This window comes from Anthonomus grandis, chromosome 7 (genome assembly GCF_022605725.1).
Source record: "Anthonomus grandis grandis chromosome 7, icAntGran1.3, whole genome shotgun sequence".
Classification (NCBI taxonomy): Eukaryota; Metazoa; Arthropoda; class Insecta; order Coleoptera; family Curculionidae; genus Anthonomus; species Anthonomus grandis.
Window position 1 is genome coordinate 1,385,295 of NC_065552.1, and position 19,202 is coordinate 1,404,496.

Sequence of the window (19,202 nt, forward strand, 5' to 3'; positions counted from 1 at the left end):
AATTTGAATTTCGCAGTCTAACGTCTTGAGATTCTCGAGTTTATGAATGTGGCTTTGAAATAAAATATTTTAACGTTAATGATTATTAAAAAATTTACAAGTGTTGTTAGCCCCGTTTAGTAATTAATACGATTTAATAGCGGTAATATTGATGCTGTCTTTGTTTGTTGTTTGACCACGATATAAGTGTATCTTTGTCAAGTGTTAAATAAGTCAGTTTCTTGCTGGAATTAAAACGGAAAGTTTCTTTATCTCTGGCTTTTCCGCTATATTTTATCATTAACAGAGTCATGGTACACTAGATTAAACATGTAAATGTTTTCTTTCTAGTAGGTATGGCATTCAAAAATTGACGTCATTTCCAGCTTAACTGGAAGTAAAAAAAAATTAAATGCGTCTTTAAATGCATTAAACTAATATATTTATATTTTAATCTAGCTCAATTAATCTAGTAAATAAAATTAATAATCAATGAGGCTTGGACAACTAGATTCAAGTAGGTCTTGAAATAACCAAAACAAAAATGACGGTTCAATCTATTCCAAGCCTCCTTGTCTTAACGGACTCATAGCCCGCTAGATTAAAAATTTAAATTTTGTTTGTTAAAATTAAAATGCGGCTTTAAAAAAATTAACATATTTCAATTAATATATTTCCGGTTAAACCGGAAGTCACAAAACATTTATTGCCGCTAAACATTTAAATTTCCCGCCAAAAAACAGTAATGGCGTGGGCATTAATGGCGGACTGAAAACGGGGCGGGTCTTGCGCATGTTGTTGTAGTTATGGCAACGGTTTCTTTTTCATTTGTATGTGATATACAGAGTGAGATTATTACGACGTAAATATGACTTGGCAACTCTGTATTAATTAAATGTGCATATAAAGATTACATACATATTTATATGCACATTTAATTAATACAGAGTTGCCAAGTCATATTTACGTCGTAATATTCTCACTCTGTTTATCAGTGAACAAGATGAACAAATGAAAAAGAAACCGTTGCCACAACTACAACAACATGCGCAAGACCCGCCCCGTTTTCAGTCCGCCATTAATGCCCACGCCATTACTGTTTTTTGGCGGGAAATTTAAATGTTTAATTTAGCGGCATTGGAATTTATATAATTTTCTTGTATTTTAGTTATACGGTAGAGTTGTAAAATAATCCCTTAATATACAGGGTGTTCTGTATAAGAAAAATTAATTTCTACTTAAGAGGCCGTGTGATTGGCAACGTCGATTATAGAATTATTATGACAACTAGGCCAGGAAAAAAAATGTAACGCGATGTTGCCAACAGATCTTATCTATAATCAAGAGTAATCGTTGTCATGAGTACTTATGTAAACTAAGACTGCGCAAGTTCCGCTCCGCAACGCAGTCCGCCATTTTCTTAATAGCCCGTACTCATTGATTTTTTCGGCGGGAAATTTAAATGTTAAACTTGGCGAGACACTTACTTTTACTGGCAATCGGGTGGGTTTATTTATTAAAATTTGGCATCTTTTAATGCATAAAAGATTCACTTTAGAACTCTTTAATAGGACGACGTTAAAATATGTTCCTTTTACATTTTATTGTCACTGTTAAAGTGACATTTAATTACTATTTTAAGGTTAGCAAAGTATTTGGAGTACATTCTTCACCAATTAAATAATGTAGTAATGCAACAAAATTAACACAATGCAATCATCAAACGAATATCGCATCGCGCCTACTAATGAGCAAAATCCTCCGAATTCGGGTAAAAAGTTTCGAAATTTGAGTTTTTTTTACGGTTGGCCTGTTTTGACTTTCTTTTAGGTTAACGCTGATTATTATACCAGTGACGTCCCATACAGTATTAGACGATAAAACTTATAATAAATTTTCCTGGACAGAACTCAGGAATGTCCTATATAGAGACAATGGAATACATAATTACTTTGCTTAGCGAGCGTTTCCAAATTTAATATTCAAAAACATCCGCTCTATTGCCAAACCGCTTTCTGTTCATTTTTTTCAAATATGGCGCCATTTACGTCATAAGGTTTCACTTTCTTTGTCGCATACACAAGCTCCCTTTCCCTATTTCAATTTAAATTGCATTATGCAGAATCACGAATTTAATAAATATACCTGGACTTCTAATTTATTGAAAAATAAATGAGCACTGTAGTCGCCGTTTTGCGTAATTGTGTCCCTTTTATGTTGGTCACTCCGACAAATTTCAGTGGTGCCAATTGTAGGGAAACAAAACAGTTAAAATTTTGCAAGGTCTTTTAAAGCTTGGGCGGTTGAAAGAATACCGTAAAAGTTTCTAGACCTCGACATATAGATGGCGATAAGAAAGCGAAAATACCGCCTCGGGACTATATAAAATAATATAAAAGCCATATAAAATGTGGCAATTTTTCATAGTTCTTAAGCTACTAGAATTTTGCAGACGCTTTCAGTTTAATTTTGGCGATAAACTAACGTTCATTAATCACATTTTGAGAAAAACAATAACAACATTGATTTGTTCCCGTATTTCGCACAAAATTTTTCAGTATATGTTTTTATGTGTGCTCAATATGTTTAATAGTCTTGGGTTCGGATTTATAAGCCATAAAATCATGAAAATCTCAGTAGTAAGCAATTCTATGTATGCGAAAATTATTTTACTCCTAATTAATTTATGTCCAATTCAAGGACCAGCCTTAAACCAGATGCCATACCCTTAGTTAACACAAAAATTAATAAAATGAAGGTTTAGAACTGCACCCAGATCCAGGAGAACAAAATAAATTACCCAGTGAAGCTCAAAACTCCCATTTTGTTTTTGTATAGACTTTTTGACATCCTCAATGTCAGAATTAAGTAATTTTGGAGAAATCTTATACAACTCTCGAAGTCTATAAATTTTCAAAAACAAATGGAATAGTGGTAACTTGCGTAAATTTTACTTTTAACCTAATTACTTTTTGCCCTTGTCATTCCTTATAGGTTCATAGTTATTTAATTTGTAATATTTCCTAAGGAACACCTCTAGTGAATTGAATAGGAGATAATTCCCTGGTGATTTTATTAAATTTTTAATGCGTTTATATATTTACTATAAGTTTTGTAGTGTGCAAAACTTAATTTTACTTTGCAAACTTTGCTCTTCACACAACAAGGTTCCTAATTTAATTAACTTGAAAGTTTATTCATTGTGGAATTTGGACGAGTTTTTATATTTTATTTAATGTGTTAAAAAGCGTGTACAACTGTTAATTTTTATTGTATAACATGTGAATTTTTTGCTATAATCTCTTCTTATAATATAGCAAAACATTTTGCGAATATTTCTTGTTTAATTTCTGAAACATATGTGTCTAGTAGGAAAATGTATGGGTCTTTCAGCAATTATAGAACGCAAATTATTTAATATGGGGACAATACTATAATTTCCGGAAGAACCAAACATTTCCCACTAATTTTAAGAGCGAAATTCAAATTTGGCGCCATAATTAAATTTTAAATTGCAAATTAGTCACAAATCCATTTTCACCTACCGTTAGTACTACTCCTCGACTTTCAGAGGGCGCAATACTTAATTGACGTTTAGTGTTCTATTGGCTCTTGTGGGAGTTTCCCTATCCAAGAAGTATTAATCTATGGTTAAGAATTTAAAAGAGTTGCGTTAGTTGTTGAGCACATGTTAAAAATGAAGCATGGTGAAAATCGGAATCGTATGTCGGCCATCTTGCTTGGAAAAATTGACAGGGAATTGACAGACAAGTTGACATTAGCCGATCATCATTTGTCATTGTCATACCATTTGAGTTTGGGCGCGTTTTTAAGTGGTGGATCGACTGCTGAATTTAAGCAAAATTTGCTATTTGCATTTCTAAATTATCTGCTTTCCATCACGTCACGTTTCTTTAGATATGTAAAATAAAGCTAAAAACTTTTATTTTTATTTAGATCAATATCTGATGCTAACACCTTATCAAAAAGGCTCTTTTCTCTATGAGTATTTTGATTAGGCGTTTGCTTTAGATATTACGATTAAATGATAAGATTGTCAGATTAAATGAAATTTGATTTCCCGCCTTGATTTGGCCACGCCTTTCTACCATTTTGATTGGTCCAATTAGGCACGTCAAACTGTCAAGTTAGTTACAACAGTTTGCGTTGCCAAGCGAGAGGACGCTAGCTGATTTGTCAGAAGAATTTCTATCAGTTTGTATGCAACCAACTCTATATTTTTGCGTTTTGTGGTCCTGAGAATTTTAATGTGCTCCTTTAAGAATTCCGTTAAAATTTACGAACTTGATGCATTCACTTTAAAATATGTATTTTAATGTTCTAATAAAATTCAATCTTACGAACCCTAACACCATAAATATGAGAATATTAAAACTAAGTTTAAAACTAGTTTTAATCTTCTCCCGAAGATGTTAACACCGTTAGCGAAACACGCGTCGAGAGAAAAAATAATGAGTTTTGGTTTGTGGTAAAACTGTCTCGTAATTTGAGCATCACACCACAGATTTAACTAGCTAACTTGCGTTAGCTAGTTAAATCTGTTATCACACCAAAGGTTCCAACCATAGTTCCATACTCCAGTACTTACTAAGGCGTACAATGGTTTTCAGATGTTTCACGATAATGTGCTACAAAGGTCCTCCCAATGTTCTACGCCAATGTAGCGTGCACCGCGATATTGCTAAAAAATTATGACGTGTACTTAATATTAAGCCATTTTGTATTCATGCGCTCGTTAAAAAAATTTCTTTGAGCCGTGCAAAGTGGGTTACCGGGAGAAAGTTTCGGTTTTCAGATAAACCGAGTCGATCGCGAACCGACCGCAACAGTTTCAGACAGTCGCGTTCCGTCCTCGCGTTGTTCGAAAGGGCTTTTCCGCGAGTTTCCCTTCGAAGTTTTCAGGTACGTACTATACGAAACTTTAGTCCATAGATACGAGGGTGAGTCTCCATTGTTGTTTTTAATAGAAAAACTTGTTCTTCCCCCTTGAATTTTCTCGTTGAGTTCCATTAAAAGAAACTTCATATTTCCTTCAAGGTATAGCTGTTAGATCAGAAACTGCGTATTTCAGCAACACCTTCTAAAGTACACTACTGTATTCTACTTGTAAAGTACATTACTAATTGTACTTTAGAAGGTGTTGGTTTCAGTCCTTCCAGTAACGTCCTTTAGGTACCACCATCATAAACATGTACGAAAACATTTGAGAAAAAAGTTCGCGGTTTCTATTTGCCCCTGGCTCTATTTCGAATAGCGCCTTTTCACTTCCTCTCGTGATTTTAAATGAGGCCACAAAATACCCTGGTGAAGCCATTCCAAACCGAACTTTTCCCGAAATACTCCCATATTTGGGCCACACTATATATATATACACACAATTTCCATATATTTAATTGGCCAGTGTCGTGCCATAATAAACAAAATTTCGGCACCTAATTGCCATTATTTGCCAAACGTCTATAATGACTTCCTGCCCATTTTCCAATTTTATAATAGTCATATGTACCCACATCCTTCCATATAAATATATACCGGGTGGTGCAATAACATGCACGTTAACCCACTTATCCGACGCGGATTTCGTAAACAAAGAAGCGATAACGATCATCGTTTGAATGTTAAGGTTGCGAACCGTGAAAGTAATCGAAATCGAAGAAAGTAAAATGCTTTCTTTCGTGCGGTGTGTATTTTAGTCGGCAGAGCGATGATTACACCTGGTGGGTGACCCACTTTGGCTTCTGTTTATTTTTAGGTACGACCGTCGGTACCACTTCGAATTACAACTGGTTCTTTTTTTTCACTTTTGAGGGTAAAAACTTGATTTTAGGTTAAGAAGTTTGGTAGTTAAAGGCTTTTTTGTGAACCGAGGTCCAATAACTGCAGAATTCTCAAAATGACTAAGTCCGGTCAAAAGTCAGCAGAGTTGGCAACATTGGCACAGTTTGAATCACTTTGACCGATACACCTGTCACTTGTCAACGTGGGTAAATAATTTAAAAAGTGTAGTACAGTACTAAGGGATTACTTAATTCAAAGTATCCACTTTATATATGTAGAATAAAATAATTAAGAATTATTACACGGACATAATTAAAATCAATACAAAGTATAAACAGGTTTGACAATATTGGCTCAGAATTTGAACCTGTTTGACCGATGTCACTTGTCAACGTTAGTGGATAACCTCAAAATCGAAGTAAGAACATTTAATTAAAAATATTAATTTTTTATGAAGAATTAAAGCATTAAAATCATCAATTAAAGTCAACAGGTTTGGCAACAGTAGCTCAAAATTTGAACCTATTTAACAGATGTATCTGTCAATTGTCAAAGTACAGTGACGTTGCGAGAGAAAATTTTATTCAAAATATGTATTTTTTTATGTGAAATTTAAAACTAAGGGAGGCGTAATATAATATAACAAAAAAATAAACAAAAAAAAATTCAACAGGCTCGGCAACACTGGCTCAATTTGACCGATGCATCTGTCACTTGTCAACTTGGGTAAATAATTTCAAAAGTGAAGTACAGTGACGTACTAAGGGATTACTTAATTCAAAATATCCACTTTATATATGTAGAATAAAATAATTAAGAATTATTACACGGACATAATTAAAATCAATACAAAGAATAAACATGTTTGACCGATGTCACTTGTCAACGTGAGTGGATAACCTCAAAATGGAAGCACAGGCGTACTAAGGGAACATTTAATTAAAAATATTCATTTTTATGAAGAATTAAAGCATTAAGGGGGTGATTGTATGAAAATATATAATCAATTAAAGTCAACAGGTTTGACAACAGTAGCTCAGAATTTGAACCTATTTAACAGATGCATCTGTCACTTGTCAAAGTACAGTGACGTACTGAGAGAACATGTAATCCAAAATATAATTTTTTTTCTGAAGAATGAAATAATTAAAGATTATTATACATACATGGGTAAAATCAATAAAAACAAATAAACAGATTTGGTAATATTATCTTAGAATTTGAACCTGTTTCACAGTTGCATCTGTCACTTGTCAAAGTGAGTGAATGACCTCAAAATGAAAGCATAGTGACGTATTAAAAATTATTATAGACACATGATTAAAATCTATAAGAAAATAAATAAACAGTTTGGCAATATTAACAGAGAATTTGAATCTGTTTGACAGATGCATCTGTCACTTTGTCGACGTGGGTTAATAACCTCAAAATTAAAGTACAATAGGGAATAAATTAAATTAAAAAAAGATTAATTTTTTAGGTGGAATAAAAGAATTAAAGATGATTAGAAACACACATGATTAAAATCAATCAAACAAAAAAAATAAACGGGTTAACAGATGCTATTGATAAAATATCCCAATTAACTTTTTAACATTTGACCGGTGACAGTTTTAAAATCTGCTACTGACTGACAGTTGACAGTAAATAATTTTGTTGTTTGTCAAGTGACAGATGACACTAATGACATTTGCTGAATGACTTTTGATGTTGGACGGTGCCATGACAGTTGACTAATGACAGACGACGTGTAAAATTTAAGATTTTGAAGTTCTTCCAGACATTTAAATGCTTTTAAGTATTTATGAGTGCCTAGAAAATAGACTTTAAATGTTAAGAGAATATTGTAAGTAACTTTAAATACCTAAAACACCGCTTAACTACTAGTACCTGGGAAAAGCTCGAGAAATGGGAAAAAACAGAGAAAGTCAGTGTAAAACTGCCTTGAAAACGTGTAAAATTATTTTAATTACCTAGAAAATTACAAATTTTTTAGAAAAATAATTTTCTTTGGTTCTTCCTGGCATTTAAATATCTTTAAGTATTTTTTAAATTTTTAAAAATATTTGACAGTTGGTAAGAAATAATTTTGTTCTTTGACATTGGCAAGACCGTTGACAAGTGACAGATTAAACTACTGACATTTGCTGAATGACTTTTGATGTTTGACGCTGAGATGGCAGTAAACTGATGACGTGTAAAATCAAATACTAATTTACTCCATTCTATTTAAATTAATTAATTAATTAATGTAAATAAAAATTAAAGATGTATGATAGGTGACAGTTTTAAAATCTGCTACTGATTGAGAGTAAATCGTTTTATTGTTCGGCATTGGCAAAATAGTAGACAGCTGTGACAGCTGACACTTTTAAAATATGTCGTTCTGATTTACTTTAAATTGAACTTAACAAAGGTTCTACTCTTAATATTTTTATGATTGCCTCTTATACCTCATAGAAGGCGTGTATAAAAATATGGAGAAAGCGATGTTATGGTTGACAGATGACGCTAATCACATTTGCTGATTGAGTTTTCACCTTGGCAAGACAGTTGACAAGTGACAGTTACTTTAAACTCAATTTAAGAAAGACTTTAGTTTTTATGACTGCCTCTTTTATCCTATAGCGTGTAAAAAAATGGACGCCTTCGCGGAAGCCATAAAATGGTTGACAGATGATACTAATGACATTTGCAGTGACGTGCTTATGTAAACGTTTAAATCATGCCATTTATCGATATATCCCATTTTTATCCTTATTATAACAAAAAATAATTTACTTAGTTCTGTTCTATCTTTTAAGGTTCAACTGACGAAGACAGGTGACTTGATTGATACAAACGTCACTCCAAATGTCAAATATCATATAAACTGTCAGCAAATAAGTGTTTTAGCACATATGTACAAATGTAAATGTTACGTTATGCATTGCAACTTTTTTAATTAAATTTCTCCTCAGTTTGTAGCCCCTGTGCTCATTTCGAGGTAATTTAATGACAGAGGCATCTGTCAAACAATTCTGTCATAATCAAAGCCGACGTTGCCAAGTTCAGGTAATTTTCGTAAATCTAAATTAATACATAAAATTCTAATTAATACATTGCCTTGTACCTTTTCTTTAAGCTTTTCTCTCGCCCCCCCTGTATATATATAAATAATTTCCACCAAAATTAACATAAACATCAGATAAAATATTCCATTCAACGACTCAATAGTAATTAGCACGTAAATATCACATATATATGGTACTATATAATATTCAATTGCGGTCATTATTTTCCGATTTTCAATTGGGGGAGTCGTTTCAGATTCAGTGAGGTAAAACGTAGACGCCAAAATTACGACTAAAATGGGACAAGGAGGTCATCAAGCTGCCGAGGAGTATGTTTGCACCCTGCCCGCTGAAGAGAGAAAGAAAGCCCTGGAGGAGTTAAGGGAGGATGACAATATTCGGGAGCAGAGTTTGGCTCAGATGAGGGAGTGGATCAGTAAACATCCGAATATTAAGAAGTGTAGAACAGGTGAGGATTAAAATAGAGGGTTTTGTAAGTTCATAGGGAGTCAGGGATTTTTATTATACGTGGTGTTTTAAAAATCATCTCTGCTATTCCTGAGTGCAAAATTTTGAACTTTTAAATTTAAATTTTACAATCTTAAAAACCATATAATTCAGTGATATTTTGGGCACTTTCTCCCTAAATACCGTATCGCACAGATTTCATATGGTCACGGCACGTTTAGCAAGCATGCCGGACTCGCAACGGATGGTAAAGCAGTTGCCGTTTGTGTACGTTAGTAATTATAACAAAAAAAATTCAAAGTGAAATTTTGGCACTAAAAAATTCTTACCTATTTCTTAATTACTTTCTATATTGTTTCTTGCTTTACATCCGTGTATTTAAAATGAACTTTCTGTTCAACCCTGGTAGTGGAATCAACTTTGCGAGGACACGTGACCTTCAGGTTTAAATGCGCTCCTCTGATTGGCCGTAAACCGCGTGGCGGCCATGTTGGTTTGATTTGTCGTTGTCAGGCAGCCATCTTGGTTTAGATTTATAGGTACGGGGTGTATCCGAAAAATAATTCTTAAATAGGCGTCATTTCGGGCAAAATATTTACTAATTAATTTCGAGTTAAAATGGCGGTGTTTTAAATATTTCACTGTCAGTTTTTTTGGGTTCCATGTTGTAACGTGACATTCCGGATCGATGGAATAAAGGAAAATAGTGGATATTTGACAACGTAACAGAATTTTACACGGGGTGAGACACACGACTAAAATAGTTTTAATATTTACTGTAATACTGGAAGTAGGCGTCAACTTCATTAGTTTAAATAGAACACCCGATATGTTATTATAGTCTTAGATTCTAACTGTGCATTTTTTAGTGTATAATGTATTATACCTAAGTCAGACGGGTTTTTTATAAGAAATGACGTTTGCAGGTTAGGTTTAGGTTATTAATCTTTTAGTTCTGCGAACACACGTGACTGCATTTCATTTTTAAATGCTATTCAGTGATTGGTCGTAAATATATGGTGATGGTTCGATTTGTCATTGCTAGGTAGCCATCTTGATTTAGATTTTTAGATTATTTAGAAAGAACCTGTTTTACCGTCTTTTGTGTACTAGTTTTTGAAAAATATATTTTTTGTTTTTTTTTTCTCAATATTTCACCAAACGTTCATAATTCAAAAAGTTGACTAAATACAGTATTGAAAATGGGTATACATCTTCCCTGAATAATTTGATTAGAGACCTCTTTCAGCGTTTTTCAAAATGTATGCGAGATATTGTGAACAAAAATTTTTTTTTATCCGTAAAATTTGGAAAACGTTCATAATTCAAAAAGTTGACAAGATAGGATTCTAAAAATTTGTATAAGTGTTCTCTGGACAATTACCTACTATATCAACGTTTCCCAAAAATGTACGAATTTTTGGAAAATTTTTTGGAATTTTGGACATTCTGTTTGAACTATATCTATCTTTTAGCATTTTTGCGAAGAAGGCCACGATTGTATTTGATAAATTATTGGTTGTTTCTCATCGTTGTCAAACGTAATCATGACCTTCTTCTGTAAATACTGTCTGGTATGTTTTCTGACCAAATCTTCAATATTTTCCTATTTATAGACTTCCTAGAATGCATCGCTGCAGTTCACGCACAACCACCCTCTATAAATCGTTTTAATTTTTTAAATTTTGTGCCAAATTTTACAAAAAAATAAATAAAACTAACCCAATATACGCCAAAAATCATATTCCCGGTAACTGTAACACTCCAAATACTCAAACAAACTCTTTGTTCAACCCTGGTAACAGAACTGACGTTACAATAACACGTGACCTTGACGATGAAATCCTGCCCTCTGATTCGTCAAGAGCCATAGGGCGGCCATGACAGTTTGGTTAGGCATACGTCGACACTCGGATTTTTAAATACGGGGGTTACTCGTAAAAAGCTTATGAGTTCCAAATGCAAATATTCGTTTTTTTCTAGACGCTCCATTTTTACTGCGATTTTTACGCACGAAAAAATTCAGCGTGCCTCAGGCCTGCGAGATGCTCGAACGTTATTTGACCATAAGGCAACTCTACCCTCAATGGTTCAGGAACCTCGATCCTTTGGACAAAGATTTGGCGGAGATCATCGATGCCGGTTACCTCGTGCCCCTATTGGACAAAGAAAATGGAACGTTGGTACGTTTTAACCCACTTTTCATTCACTTATTATAAGGTGTAATAATTAATTAATGCTGTTTCAATGTTTTTGTTCCAGGTTTTATTCAGCTGTGCGGGCAAATTCGATCCTCACAAATACACCTCGGCCCACATGGTCAGAGTTCACAGTTTAGTAACCGAGTCCCTTATGGACGACGAACTGAATCAAATCAACGGCTACACGTACATTAACGACGAAAGTGGCTTCCAGATGGCGCACATCTCCCTATGGAGTCTCACCGACGTCAGGAATATCCTCAGGTGCATCCAGGTGAGTGAAGACTTTTGGACCGCCGTAACCTCTATAGCAACTTGAGTTTTTATTATAGAACACGACACCTATGAGACATAAGGCGAACCATTTCCTGAACATCAGTCCTAGCGCTATTAAGCTGATCGAGTTTGCTGTTTCGTTGCTGAACGAGAAGCTGAAGAGTAGGATTTTTGTAAGTGTTTTGCGAATTTACTCTTATCAGTTAATGTAATAAAATCAAAGTTAATTAAGTTTTGTTGGTCTAAGTTCAGAGCCCTCTGGTGCCGAGGCTTTGAACTTTAGAAACAGTCCTGATGGCACAGATTGTGCATAGAACATACCTCTAAGTTTCTACTAATATTTGAACATTCCTAGAAGCTTAAAGGAATATTACCTTGTTCCCTGACTAGGGCATGTTTTGGTATTTTGAATATATATAATGGTCTCAATGGATCAAAAGAGAAAAGGGAAAACACGTTGGAGATTATGCAATTCAACATATAAATTAATTCGAATATTCTTACAAGGGATTATCGAAAAAAGAGCATTTATTTCCGAAGTATCGATCAAATCTGAACTTCTGAAAAGCAGATTGTAACATTTACGATTTTCATTCAATAGTAGACATTTTTGGACATAACTTCGGAACCGCTTATAATGTTTTTATAATTTTTCACAGTACTATAGTGAAATTCCTGAGGGTGGATTTGAGGGTAAAAATATGGTTCTCAGTTAAAGAGTCGAGTAGTTACAGCAGTTTTGGCAAAAAGGATTTTTTTCGAAATTTCCTTTCCAAATTTTCACTATTATTGAAATAATTAGAATCTTTTTAAGATGAATATTGCCAAGGATAAAATAATTCTTACTGAATAATTTCATACCAAAACGTCGGTCTCACGGCCAGCAAAAACCTTTTCAGAATCAGGTAGTAACATTCATGATTTTTAATTATTAGTGGACAGTTTTGGACCTAACTTACCTAACTAACCGGAAGTGCTTATAATATATACATAATTTTTTTACAGTAATATAATGGAATTTCTGAGGATGGATTCAAGGGTAAAAACATGGTTCAGAGTTTAATAGGTGGGCAGTTATCGCACCTTTGGTTCGAACAATTTTCTAAGTGAATTTTTGCTATTTTTGCAAATATCTCTGAAAATAATCAAAATATTCCTAAATGTTGTTATAAGCCAAATATAAGGTGTTTCTTACTGAACAATTTCATACCAAAACGTTTCTTGTACCTCAGAAACTTTTTGAGTTAGAGGCAATTTTGTCAAGTAGGACCACCAAATTTGCACTTTTCAGAATTCATGATTTTTAATAATTAATAGTGGACATTTTTGGACATAACTTCCAAGCCGATTACAGTTTTTTCATAATTTCTCCACTGTAATTTAGTGCAATTCCTGAAGATGGATATAAGGGTACAAACATGGTTCTGAGTTAAATAGATGGGTAGTTATTGAAGTTTTGGTTGAGGCAATTTTTTTTGGTAATTTTCTTCCCAAATTTTAACTATTCTTGCAAATATCTCTGGAAATAATCAAAATCTTCCTAATGGAGTTATTGCCAAAGATAATGTATTTCTTACTGAATAATTCCATACCAAAACGTTTCTTGTACCTCAGAAACTTCCTGAGTTAGAAATAGTTTTGTCTAGCAAGGTCTCAGGACCACCAATCTTGCCGTTTTCAGAACCAGATTGTAACATTCATGTTTTTTAATTATTAGTGGACATTTTGCAGAATAACTTCAGAACCGCTTACAATATTCTCATAATTTTTTCACAGTAATTTAAGGCAATTTCTGAGGATGGGTTTGAGGGAAAAACATGGTTCTGAGGTTAAGAGTTGGGTAGTTAGGAGAGTTTTGGTTGGCGCAATTTTTTATTTCTTAAATTTTCACTATTCTTGCACATATTTCTGAAAGTAATTAAGATAGCTTGACAAGAGTTATTGCTAAATATAAGGTGTTTTTTACGGAACAATTTCATACCAAAACGTTTCTTGTAACTAAAACACTTTTTTAATTAGAGACAATTTTGTCAACTAAGGTCCGAGAACCACCAAATTTGCACTTTTCAATTTTAATTATTAGTGGACATTTTTGGACATAACTTCCAAGCCGCTTACAATTTTTTCATAATTTCTCCATTGTAATTTAGTGCAATTCCTGAAGATGGATATAAGGGTACAAACATGGTTCTGAGTTAAATAGATGGGTAGTTATTGAAGTTTTGGTTGAGGCAACTTTTTTTTGTAATTTTTCTTCCCAAATTTTAACTATTCTTTCAAATATCTCTGGAAATAATCAAAATCTTCCTAAGGGAGTTATTGCCAAAGATAATGTATTTCTTACTGAATAATTCCATACCAAAACGTTTCTTGTACCTCAGAAACTTCCTGAGCTAGAAATAGTTTTGTCTAGCAAGGTCTCAGGACCACCAATTTTGCCGTTTACAGAACCAGATTGTAACATTCATGTTTTTTAATTATTAGTGGACATTTTGCAGAATAACTACTTCAGAACCGCTAACAATATTTTCATAATTTTTTTACAGTAATTTAGTGCAATTCCTGAGGCCGGATTTGGGGGTAAAAACATGGTTCTGAAGTTAAGAGTTGGGTAGTTAGGAGAGTTTTGGTTGGGGCAATTTTTTATTTCTTAAATGTTCACTATTCTTGCACATATTTCTGAAAGTAATTAGGATAGCTCGACAAGAGTTATTGCTAAATATAACGTGTTTTTTACGGACCAATTTCATACCAAAACATTTTTTATACCTCAGAAACTTTTTGAGTTAGAGGCAATTTTGTCAAGTAAGGTCCGAGAGCCGTCAAATTTGCACTTTTCAATTTTAATTATTAGTATTTGATTTGTTAGTTTTTCATAATTTTTTCACAGTAATTTGGTGCAATTCCTAAGGATAGATTTAATGGCACAAACATGGTTCTGAGTTAAACAGATGGGTAGTTATTGCAGTTTTGGTTGAGGCAACTTTTTTTTGTAATTTTTTTCCCAAAGTTTAACTATACTTGCAAATATCTCTGGAAATGATCAAAATCTTCCTAAGGGAGTTATTGCCAAAGATAATGCATTTCTTACTGAATAATTCCATACCAAAACGTTTCTTGTACCTCAGAAATTTCCTGAGTTAGAGGTAGTTTTGTCTAGCAAGGTCTCAGGACCACCAATTTTGCCGTTTTCAGAACCAGATTGTAACATTCATGTTTTTTAATTATTAGTGGATATTCTGCAGAATAACTTCAGAACCGCTTACAATATTTTCATAATTTTCTCACACTAATATAGTGAAATTCCTGAGGTAAAAAAAACATATTTTTCGTTTAAAGATTTGAATAGCTAGAAAAGTTTTGGACATCAATGTATTTTCTTTCCAGATGTACAAATCGGTGGATGAACTACACGCAAAAATTGACAAAAAAATTCTCCCTAAAGAATACGGGGGCGAAGTCCCACTCGCAGAATTGGTGGAAAAGTTCAAAATACACCTAAAAGCAAAACGGGATGATATTCTGGCTTTGGACGACATGTACATCGAAATAGACGAGAAAACGTGTCCGCTAGTATCGGAAATGAACGAGGAACTGGGAATCGGGATCGATGGCACCTTTAAGCGATTGACCGTCGATTAAGCGGGTTTATTATTATTTATTAATTTTTTTCATGACAGTTTTTATACCAAAAGCGCAATACAGTTGTGATGATCCTCCCTTTGTTTTTAAACTATTTTTATAATCTACTTTATGTGATAAGATATATTTGTTTAATTAATTAGGTGATGCCTGGTGGAATTCAGTTACCAATTCTGTTGTTTCTTAGGCCAACCAGTTTGGCTTAGGTATAATGTTTTTGTTTGTATCCTTTTTTGTTAGTATACTTAGATAAAGAAAGAAATAACGTGTTTGTTTTTAAATGTTTTAGTTTTATTTATAAATAACCTTGTACATGTAAACTTAATTTTTAGGGTTTCCGTTTGGTGTTCATGATTTCTAGATCCGGCTTCCAGACGTCTAATTGACCCTTTTCTCCTCCAGTTAAAAATAGGCTGGTCTGAAAACAAACATTTAAAATTAACTTAATTAATACTTCAATTGTTAAGGGTTTTTAATGAGAAATTGCAAACTTTATATAGTACCTTAACATAAAGGAGCTCCTGAGGATGAATTTAAGAGTCAAAAGGTATAATAATAATAATAATAATAATAATAATAATAATAATATCCTTTATTTGCCAACAAAATCGTATACAGGACGACAAAGCAACGTCATACAAAGGAGGATCTAGCTCCCATGGGGTACATTAATTTTTCTTATCTAGAATTCATAGAGGCAATATACTTATATCAACAAAATAACAAAATTTAAAATAAATATTCTAAATATCTAACACAAGTTAAAATTATTATTCAAAAGTAAAATTATAAAAACATTTAATCTGCAACCAGTGGTAAACAGCTTTTTTAAATTGGACTGTAGATTCAATGCTTCTAATATCAGCAGGTAGCATTCTATAAGCCCTGATGGCCATATAATGAGAACCTCTTTCATAGTAAGCTGAATTATGCAATGGAATACGGAGATCGCTTCTATGTCGTGTAATCATAGTCACATCCTCAGCGTACATTTCCCTATTCTCAACAAACAAATGATTGGGTCTCTTCACAAATAACACCAAGGAAGAAAAGTATAGGGAGGGAAGGGTGAGTATTTTTAGTTTGCAGAAGTAAGGCCTACAGGAAGTTCTGTAGGTCATGCCCAATAAACAACGAATGATACGCTTTTGCATTCTAAATATATCTAGAGCTCCTCTTGCAGATCCCCAGAAACAGATACCATATTGTAAGATCGACTGTACCTGTCCGAAATAAAATAGGCGAAGAGATACCTCAGACACTACATCCCTTAATCTTCTAATCAATCCGCACAAGCTAGCTAATCTGGAATAAAGGTTTTTAATATGTTTCTCCCAATTTAAATTGGGGTCAATGTGTATTCCTAAGAATTTAATACTATTGGCCACAGGGATTGACTGCCCACCAGACCACACAAGTAGAGATTCTGAGACAATATTGGCCTTCGAAAAATTAATCAACCCCGTTTTAGCAGAGTTCAAAGACAACTTACTGTCCAGACACCAGGTCCTCATGCGCTCCACTGCGGATGAGCAGCCCCGTGAAAGATCTGCCACTGTCTTTCTGGCAACTATAACTGATGTGTCGTCGGCGAATTGACAAATCATATCAGAAGGGAACAGCTCAGGCAAGCCATTGACATATAATAGGAAGAGCACAGGTCCCAAGATTGAGCCCTGAGGCACACCTCTTCCTATAATTTTAGGTGGTTCTAGCCTAAATATTTAAGTAGTTAGAGCAATTTTAGTGGAGGCATTTTTTCCGAAAACAAATTTCCGCTATTCTTGAGTGTATTTTCAGGAAATAATTAAAATATTATTAAAAGGGTTTCACTCCAAGAAAGAGAATTTCCTGCCGAACAATTTCATATCAAAACAATTTTTGTAGTTCAAAAACTTTCCGAAGTGGAGGTAATTTTCTTAACCAAGGTCCAAGAGCCACGGAACTTGAGGATTTAGAAACTTGCATTGGGATTTTAAGATTATTTTCATTTCAAGCATTACTTGTGAACTCCTTGGAATATTTTCATCATTTTTTTACCTTAATATAAGGGAGTTCCTAAGGATGAGTTTGAGGGAAAAAACATGATTCTGGGTTAAATATTTGGATCATTAGAGCAGTTTTAGTGGGAGCCTTTTTTTAATATAATTAATTGTATTCATATAAATTGAGTTCAATATAAATTAAGTTAGTCAGTATTATAGGTAGTAGTATCCTTGTGTAAACATCTCCCAAAATTCAAATTTTTTAGAGACATTTGCTCTCTCCTAAATATCACTAAATCTATATCAACATTTTTAAAAGTAAATTTCCTACTTACATTTTCATTCAAACAACTCGCCCTAATCCTCTGTCTATTCTCTTTAAACTGAAAAGCCTTCTCGATGTTTCCTCCCATCACTTTTAAACTCCTGAATGCACTTCCCTCATTGGCATTCGAACCACACAGGAGCATCAATGACCCTCTCACTGGATGAACCCTTGCCAGATAAATGTATTCGCTTTTAGTCTAAAAAGACTTTAATTAAAAAATAAAATTGTAAAATTAGGGCTCTATTACCAGTAAACATTACTCTTATGTATAAATTAAATAAATAAAAAAAAACTGATCAGCAACTCATCAAATTCAAAAACTTACCTTAATCTTCTCCCCAATTTGTTTTCTCAAATAACTTTTATATGGTTCAGCCCCATCTGTTGCCCAAAGTTGTAAGTCATTGATTGAGGTTATGCAGCTGACCTTCCAAGTACCACCCTCTTCGAACCACTGTAATTCTTCCACAACACACTCAGTATTTAAAGTTTCTTCCAGAGCATCATCCTCAGAACTCTCCTCTAAATTGTAAATATTTATCAAACCATCTGTAGAGCCAGACATGAGCTTATCCGAAGACTCTGGATGGAATTTAACCTTAAATTGCCCACCATCATAAAGGTTAAGTTATTTCTTGCTTAATTACCTGTGAAATTTCATCGGTATGACTCTCCCAATATGCCCCGAGCAAATTGTGCTTCCTCACATCCCAAAACAAAATATAAGCATCCCCTTCGACCAGTTCTGTACCCCCGGCCAACAATCTGTCGCATGGAGACACATCAAATGAATTTAAAGGCTTCAAAAGGCCGTTTTCGGCCCGCGTTGTGTCTGAAAAGGTAAAAACTGACTCTTTGGCCTCCCGCAGATCCCACACTTTAATGCTGCCATCGCTCGAGGCTGTATAAAGTAAATTGTTGTTCCTGGGGCTGAATTTGTTTCCTATTATTCGGTTCGTGTGCTCCTCAAAACGAGTTATTTTCGCTATTTTACTCTCGGTCAACGTAAATAGGTCCGTAGAAAAATCTGAGAGGGATGCCGCTATATAGGGATTAGAATCACTATGAAATAAAATGATAAATTAAGTAAGTGATGGTTTTCAGTAAGTTAAGGGTCAAACCTCGTTGCAGCAAGGTGTAGTATGTATTTGGGGCCCACACTTTGAGCGCAAACGTGCTCGCATTTTGAAAATGTGGCGTTTATTTCGTCTTCGCTGGCCAGTTCGCCTTCGTTCGGGTCGTTTTCCGATTCACCGTGATCCACTTTAAATTCCAAGTTCTCCATTTAGGAAATTCAAACGTGTTTATAATATTAAAACCATAAATATGTAATAAAGTGGGGCTCTACATATACAAAAACAAACGTATAGGTTAGGTCACAGAACACAAATATATAAGGTTAGGTAGCAAAGAACGTGCGTCACGTCAGTTGTTGTCACTTGTCATATATCAAATGCGGTTACGAAGACTT

The 19,202-nt window shown here is 33.9% G+C and overlaps 3 protein-coding genes across 4 annotated transcripts in view; 1 reads left to right on the top strand and 2 right to left on the bottom strand.

The window, feature by feature from the left end:
- Positions 1 to 1,485, bottom strand: part of LOC126738386 (chitooligosaccharidolytic beta-N-acetylglucosaminidase) — a 40,912-nt gene extending 39,427 nt beyond the window's left edge. The window contains exon 1 of the mRNA XM_050443694.1: positions 1,467 to 1,485. The gene's annotated coding sequence lies outside the window, so the exon portion shown is untranslated. The remainder of the gene's footprint in view (positions 1 to 1,466) is intronic.
- A 3,253-nt stretch (positions 1,486 to 4,738) lies between these two features.
- LOC126738674 (retinaldehyde-binding protein 1) lies at positions 4,739 to 15,699 on the top strand. Of its 2 annotated transcripts, none has more exons than XM_050444108.1 (6): positions 4,739 to 4,902; positions 9,088 to 9,300; positions 11,283 to 11,482; positions 11,562 to 11,774; positions 11,833 to 11,949; positions 15,164 to 15,699. In XM_050444108.1, exons 2-6 carry the CDS (start codon positions 9,129 to 9,131, stop codon positions 15,416 to 15,418), a joined length of 957 nt encoding a protein of 318 aa, XP_050300065.1. In that variant the 5' UTR covers positions 4,739 to 4,902; positions 9,088 to 9,128; the 3' UTR covers positions 15,419 to 15,699. The 2 variants fall into 2 exon arrangements, with proteins under 2 accessions (XP_050300065.1, XP_050300066.1); XM_050444109.1 differs by lacking the exon at positions 4,739 to 4,902 and adding an exon at positions 8,809 to 8,832.
- On the bottom strand, positions 15,688 to 19,125 carry LOC126738673 (WD repeat-containing protein 89). The gene is made up of 5 exons (XM_050444107.1): positions 18,853 to 19,125; positions 18,379 to 18,793; positions 18,057 to 18,329; positions 17,739 to 17,927; positions 15,688 to 15,836 (listed from the first exon to the last, which is right to left on the bottom strand). Exons 1-5 carry the CDS (start codon positions 19,014 to 19,016, stop codon positions 15,747 to 15,749), a joined length of 1,131 nt encoding a protein of 376 aa, XP_050300064.1. The 5' UTR covers positions 19,017 to 19,125; the 3' UTR covers positions 15,688 to 15,746.
- Positions 19,126 to 19,202: the final 77 nt, after the last annotated feature.

Excerpts from the sequence above, each read along its gene's own strand:
- LOC126738674 (XM_050444108.1), top strand. The coding sequence starts at position 9,129 with ATGGGACAAGGAGGTCATCAAGCTGCCGAGGAGTATGTTTGCACCCTG. Across the intron at positions 11,483-11,561 it reads ACAAAGAAAATGGAACGTTG|GTTTTATTCAGCTGTGCGGG; the intron begins GTACGTTTTAAC and ends TTTTTGTTCCAG. Across the intron at positions 11,950-15,163 it reads AGCTGAAGAGTAGGATTTTT|ATGTACAAATCGGTGGATGA; the intron begins GTAAGTGTTTTG and ends TTTTCTTTCCAG.
- LOC126738673 (XM_050444107.1), bottom strand. The coding sequence starts at position 19,016 with ATGGAGAACTTGGAATTTAAAGTGGATCACGGTGAATCGGAAAACGAC. Across the intron at positions 18,330-18,378 it reads ATACCGATGAAATTTCACAG|GTTAAATTCCATCCAGAGTC; the intron begins GTAATTAAGCAA and ends GGGCAATTTAAG. Across the intron at positions 15,837-17,738 it reads CGAGTTGTTTGAATGAAAAT|ACCAGCCTATTTTTAACTGG; the intron begins GTAAGTAGGAAA and ends GTTTGTTTTCAG.